Source organism: Mycetomoellerius zeteki, unplaced genomic scaffold (assembly GCF_001594055.1).
Source record: "Mycetomoellerius zeteki isolate Tzet28-1 unplaced genomic scaffold, Tzet1.0 scaffold38, whole genome shotgun sequence".
NCBI classification, from domain to species: domain Eukaryota; kingdom Metazoa; phylum Arthropoda; class Insecta; order Hymenoptera; family Formicidae; genus Mycetomoellerius; species Mycetomoellerius zeteki.
Genome location: NW_017257371.1, coordinates 331,783 through 337,873, shown reverse-complemented (window position 1 = coordinate 337,873; position 6,091 = coordinate 331,783). Strand labels below are relative to the sequence as shown.

At 33.5% G+C, this 6,091-nt stretch overlaps 2 protein-coding genes across 2 annotated transcripts; both read left to right on the top strand.

The window, feature by feature from the left end:
* The first annotated feature begins 167 nt into the window (after positions 1-167).
* Positions 168-1,241, top strand: LOC108726019 (uncharacterized). Its single transcript, XM_018453373.1, has 3 exons — positions 168-297; positions 644-852; positions 1,163-1,241. The coding sequence occupies exons 1-3, from the start codon at positions 268-270 to the stop codon at positions 1,239-1,241; spliced, it is 318 nt and encodes a 105-aa protein (XP_018308875.1). The 5' UTR covers positions 168-267.
* On the top strand, positions 887-4,823 carry Rbbp5 (retinoblastoma binding protein 5). Its single transcript, XM_018453397.1, has 8 exons — positions 887-905; positions 976-1,309; positions 1,759-1,784; positions 1,866-2,038; positions 2,762-2,990; positions 3,343-3,798; positions 3,916-4,324; positions 4,707-4,823. Exons 2-8 carry the CDS (start codon positions 1,291-1,293, stop codon positions 4,790-4,792), a joined length of 1,398 nt encoding a protein of 465 aa, XP_018308899.1. The 5' UTR covers positions 887-905; positions 976-1,290; the 3' UTR covers positions 4,793-4,823.
* Positions 4,824-6,091: the final 1,268 nt, after the last annotated feature.

Sequence of the window (6,091 nt, the reverse complement as noted above, 5' to 3'; positions counted from 1 at the left end):
TAAGCAGTAAAGAAATCGTAAGATTGGATTCGCTACTGGCCTTACGGTCTCTATCGTGATTGACCAATTCGCTTACTGATTATGTCTTACGGCCTTACGTTTTTGTATGTGCCATGGGCTTTAATCTTACACCGTGGCATGCAGCGGGTGTGCATGAAGAGAAAGGGCTATGGCAGAGAACGAGACGTAACGAGACGTAAGTTCCGTAGTCGTAACGTAAGGTAAGGCAGAGAAAAACGTAGCTGTCGTAGTCGTGACTGGTCTGGAATGGTCGGTAAAGTGTGTCAGAGCGACGAGGTGAGTAATATTAATGCACGTTTATACGTCTTAATAGTTAATAAGGAAATATATACACACTAAAACAAAATAAAAATAGATTAAAAATGTGTTAAGGACATTTTTTGTTAGTAATTAACAATGTACATACATACTTCGAAAAATATTGGTTAACCTCTAAAATAATAATTACGTACTATTATGATTATTTCAGGAGGTGGAAACAAATATCATTATATCTTTAAAAATAAATCTATTTTTATTTTGTTTTAGTGTGTATATATTTCCTTATTAACTATTAAGACGTATAAACGTGCATTAATATTACTCACCTCGTCGCTCTGACACACTTTACCGACCATTCCAGACCAGTCACGACTACGACAGCTACGTTTTTCTCTGCCTTACCTTACGTTACGCCTACGGAACTTACGTCTCGTTACGTCTCGTTCTCTGCCATAGCCCAAACGGAACGAACTTCTATGCTTCTATGCGCATCATGCAAGAAACGGAACGCACCCAAAGTCTTCGTCACATGCAGGCCTCCAAAAAAAAATGCTATAGCGCCGCCATTTTGTTTTTTAGAATTATAATTTTTTATACATTTTGAACATCAAAATAACAAACAGGTATAAAAGATTTTTTCTATCATGTATAGTTTTTTAATAATCACTTCTCAAAGTAAGGTATGATTTTGAGGCCTCCAGGGTGGAATAACCCCTTAAGGATAGATCCTCTAGCTTCTACAAAATACGGAATATTATCCAGAGCTATGAAAATTGCACAGGATCAAAGTTCTGTCGTTCTGTGGGCCTCCCCACAGTTCACGCATTTGTGTACAGCGGAATATGGAGTCTCTTTTGAATAAGCGTGTTCTTTATCGCAGTACAGAAAACGAGACAACGCTCAACGCTGTTGCCTTTCGCAGTTCTTACATGTTCAGTGGTACGAATATAGATGAGTGAATAACTGTGAATAAACTATAAGAAGCAAAAATTGATTTTGTCATTGAAAATGAACTTGGAACTATTAGGTAAATAAACAATTATGAGATGTGCGTAATAAATAATAAAATTAGTAGGTAATTATTTAGAATACCCCTCCGACCTAAAATCTTAATAAAAATATACTCATTCGACGTGTTTTCACTCAAAACGAAAGAATCTGGCAGAAAAACGCGGCGGTCGGCGAATTTGTGTAATTAAAGCAGAATGTACACATAGTGCTATATCGAGTCGGGATGACAGATATCTTAACCTCTAAAGTCTTGAACTTTAACGCTTAATAACTTGATTCGCGAGGCCGACCGCGTTTTTCTGCCAGATTCTTCGTTTTGAGTGAAAACGCGTCGAATGAGTATATTTTTATTAAGATTTTAGGTGGGAGGAGTATTTTAAATAATTACCAATTACTTAGTATTTTCTAGTCTTAAGTTATTTTGCCTTATTTATACTTCAACAATTATATACATATTTTTTACAGAGTCATTTGGTCAAAACTATCCAGAGGTACGTCTACAATATTAATTGTGATTTTATTATTATGAAGTAATTAGATTTGTAAACATTTTTAATAATTATTCCTATTAGGAATTTGATGGTACATTAGATTGTATATCTCTTGCTGTAACTTGTACATTTAATAAAAGAGGAACATTACTTGCTGTCGGATGCAACGATGGAAGAATAGTTATTTGGGATTTTCTAACTCGTGGTATAGCTAAAATTATTAGTGCTCATGTACATCCAGTATGTTCATTGAGGTAAATGTTACAGACAGCTTGTAAGTCTGGTTAAGATAGGTTGTGTATAACTTTGTAATATTGTGTGTGTGTATTTCATAGTTTAAATAAAAAGTGATTGATTTAAGGTGGTTCTACATTAAAGTGCTGAAAAAATTTGGGTGCCTCACTAGGGTTTACCCAAAATCACAAATATCTGCACAATTTGGATAAAATATTAAAACTACATGTATATCTTAATGAAATAGTATGAAATATATGATAGTAAATTAAGAGTCGCATCTTCACCAAATGAAAATACTGTAATGTTATGTTTATTTTTCAAAATTAAATTTATATGCAAATTGATGCATATAAATGTCTGTCCAGAATGGCATATTATTTTTTTGTGATCAATGATCATTACAATTGTAATTTTTTTAACTATTATAATTTTGTTTTTTTAGAGAAATCTATGGTAATGTTTGTGTGCAGTTAGTCAAAGAAGCACCTCTGACCCATATGTGTAACTAGATTATACATTAAAAGTTACATTTTCAATATTTTTGTTCTCTTGTTTCATCGTTAACCTACCATAGAATTTTACACACGTCAAGTATGATACTTCAATTTCATTATGTTAAAAAATTAAACATTTCTATGATAACTCGACTTACTGAGAATCACCTTAAAAGACGATACAATAAAAATGGTTTGGAGGAAATACACAATACTAAATCTCAAAATATCAATTATATTTTTTAGTTGGTCTAGAAACGGTCATAAGTTATTAAGTGCATCAACCGACAATAATGTATGCATATGGGATGTTTTATCTGGAGAATGTGATCAGAAATATAGATTCCCTTCTCCGATATTAAAAATACAGTTTCATCCAAGAAATCTCAACAAGTTTTTAGTATGCCCAATGCGTCATGCTGCTGTTATGGTTGATGTCGAAGGAACACACAGAGTTATACCACTTGATGAAGATGTATGTAAATGATATATTTTGATATTATTGCCATTCACACATAATTAATATACTAATTTCACTAATGTACCAATATTTGTTATGTACATATACCTATGTGTGTGTGTGTGTGTGTGTATATGTTCATATATATTTGTGAAAATTGACAAAAGATAAAGTATTGCTTCTTAACTGATGGAATCAATTTTTATTAGCAAAATGTCAATAATGTTAAAAAAGATCAATTAAATCTTTTTGATATTTTATGTAAAAAAATGTTTAGAGATTTATTTTTTTAAGTATTCCTATTGAATTTAATTGAATTTATGATAAGAGACTAAAGCTGATAAAAATAAAATTGCTCCAATTTCAGAGTGATTTAAACATAGTAGCATCATTTGACCGACGAGGAGATTACGTGTATACAGGGAACGCTCGTGGTAGAGTTTTAGTTCTTGACGCTGAGACATTAAATGTAAAAGCCTCTTACAAAATAACGCAAGGCACTGCTAGTAACACAGCAGTAAAAAGTATAGAGTTTGCACGGCGAGGCTCCTGTTTTCTAGTTAATACCGCTGATAGAGTAATTCGTGTATATGATAGTACTGAAATATTAGCGTGTGGCAAAGATGGTGAACCTGAGCCAATACAAAAATTGCAAGATCTTGTAAACAAAACAATGTGGAAAAAATGTTGCTTTTCTGGTGATGGAGAATATGTGTGTGCCGGATCAGCAAGACAACATGCATTGTATGTATGGGAAAAAAGCATAGGAAATTTAGTGAAAATTTTACATGGGACCAAAGGCGAACTTTTACTCGATGTTGTGGTAAGAAAATCGAATTTATAATTGTCATCATATTTTTTTGACTAAAATTTAATATGATAATATTATAAAACTGCTCATGCTACGCAATGTCTTCTATTTCTTCCTCTATCTCTATAGTGGCATCCAGTCAGGCCGATAATCGCATCTATATCGTCAGGTGTAGTTTCTATTTGGGCACAAAATCAAGTAGAGAATTGGTCTGCGTTCGCGCCGGATTTCAAAGAGTTGGATGAAAACGTTGAATATGAAGAAAGGGAAAGTGAATTCGATTTGAGCGACGAAGATAAGTCTGTCGTTCAAGGAGAAGAGGCTCAGGATGAAGAAATAGAGGTTGACGTTGCATCAATTGACAGAGTTGCTGCATTTTGCAGCTCTGACGAAGAAACTGAAGATATTGGTTCACTTCAATTTTTACCTATATCTCCAGATGTGGAAGATTCCGAAGATAATCAAGTAATGCCACATGAACCGCCAATGAAGAAACATCGTTCACACGATATAGATTTACAGGGAGCACCGACTGATGGTAAGATCTCACATACATTAAAGGCAAAAACATAGAGAACAGACTGCGCAACCCACGGCGTGTGTCAAAATGATAAATAAAAATAAGAGAGAGGGACTGGAGAGGGACGGCTGATCTCTATCTCTTTCCACTTAACAGTGTAAAAAGGAGATTGACCGTCTTCCACGGTCTCTCTCTCTCTCTCCCCCCCCCTCCTTCTCTCATTATTGTCAACCACATTTAAATACTATTTATTTAATTAGATAATTTACTTAATTAGATCGCGCAGTCCATTCTGTATGTTTTTGATTAAAAAGGTATGCTTGTAACAATTTTAAACCAGTTAGTAGTTGAATTTTTATATTGGTAGTCTGTGTGTGATAATAATTAATAAAATTTACAGAAACTCATCCCTTGCTAAATAAAGGAAAGGATAAGCCGACCACAAAAAAGGGAAGACCAAGACTTGAATATAAAAAGGGAAAGTAATCTAATATGTGAGAGAGATCGATAATAATAAAGAAATTCGCTTATTATTTATAATATAAAAATGTGAAAAATTCTTGACCATTTTAATAAGTTTTGATAAAAGCACAATGTATGATAAACATTAAATTGATTGTAACTAAAAATAATTAATTTTTAATCAGTCTTAAAAAACGACGATTCTATCATCGGACATCATCATCCGATGATTCCGTTATCTCAATAAAAATTACTTCATTCACCAACCCGATGCGCAACAGCGAAGTTACATCTGCAACGTTGCTACGATGATTCTATAACAAAAAGAATATAAAACAAGTTAAAACAGAATAGAAAAAATCAATCAATATTTAAAAAAATATTTACTAAACGCGAAGTTCTCTTGAATAATCATATAATTTTCAAAATATATAATTTTTATAAGAGCACCGAATTTTTTAATTCACCGTTCAGTTAGATATTTATAAAATTTCGAAATAATTTGAAAATAATCCTTTTTTCTAATTTTTTTTTTATCATTTTTTAATCGATGGCTGCGTTCAGCAGAACGTTCGTTTTGCAACTGTTGGAAGTTTCCTTCGAGCTGATTGGATCATACTTTTAGATCTAGAAGAATGGTCCTATCTCAATAGACAATCATAAAACGGTTGCAAAACTGTTGAGTCTGCTGAACGCAGCCATTGTATAATAAAACAACTAAAGAATAAACAGAAGAAAAATACTGATATCATACAAGCAAAAATTGATATTTACCGCAAGGTTGTTCCGCCGGACATTAAGGTTTGTTCGCGTCGCAAGCTCCAACATGTTCCAATATGTTCCAATCATAGCTCCTATTCACTCTATCAAACGCGTTATGCGGGGTATACAATAGAAGTAGTAGCGGTAGTCGTAGAAAATTGACCAATCACAGTCGAATATGAGAAGAATAATCAACTGTGATTGGTCAATTATCTACGACTTAAGACCCTACGACCGCTACGACTTCTATTGTAGACCCTGCATAACTTGTCGTATTACCCCGGATCTACAATAGATGTTTTAAGTCTTAAGTCGTAAGAAATTGACCAATTACAGTCGAATTCGAGGAGAATAATCGACCATGATTCGTTCATTTCTTATGACTTAAGGCTTGGAATTTTATCCGGGGTTAGTATGAACGAAAGCATTGAAATCCTATGGTTGAACTTTACCGACACCGGCATAATGCGGAGTCTACAATAGAAGTCGTAGCAGTCGTAGGGTTTTAAGTCGTAGAAAATTGACCAATCACAGTCGAATATGAGAAGAATAATCAACTGT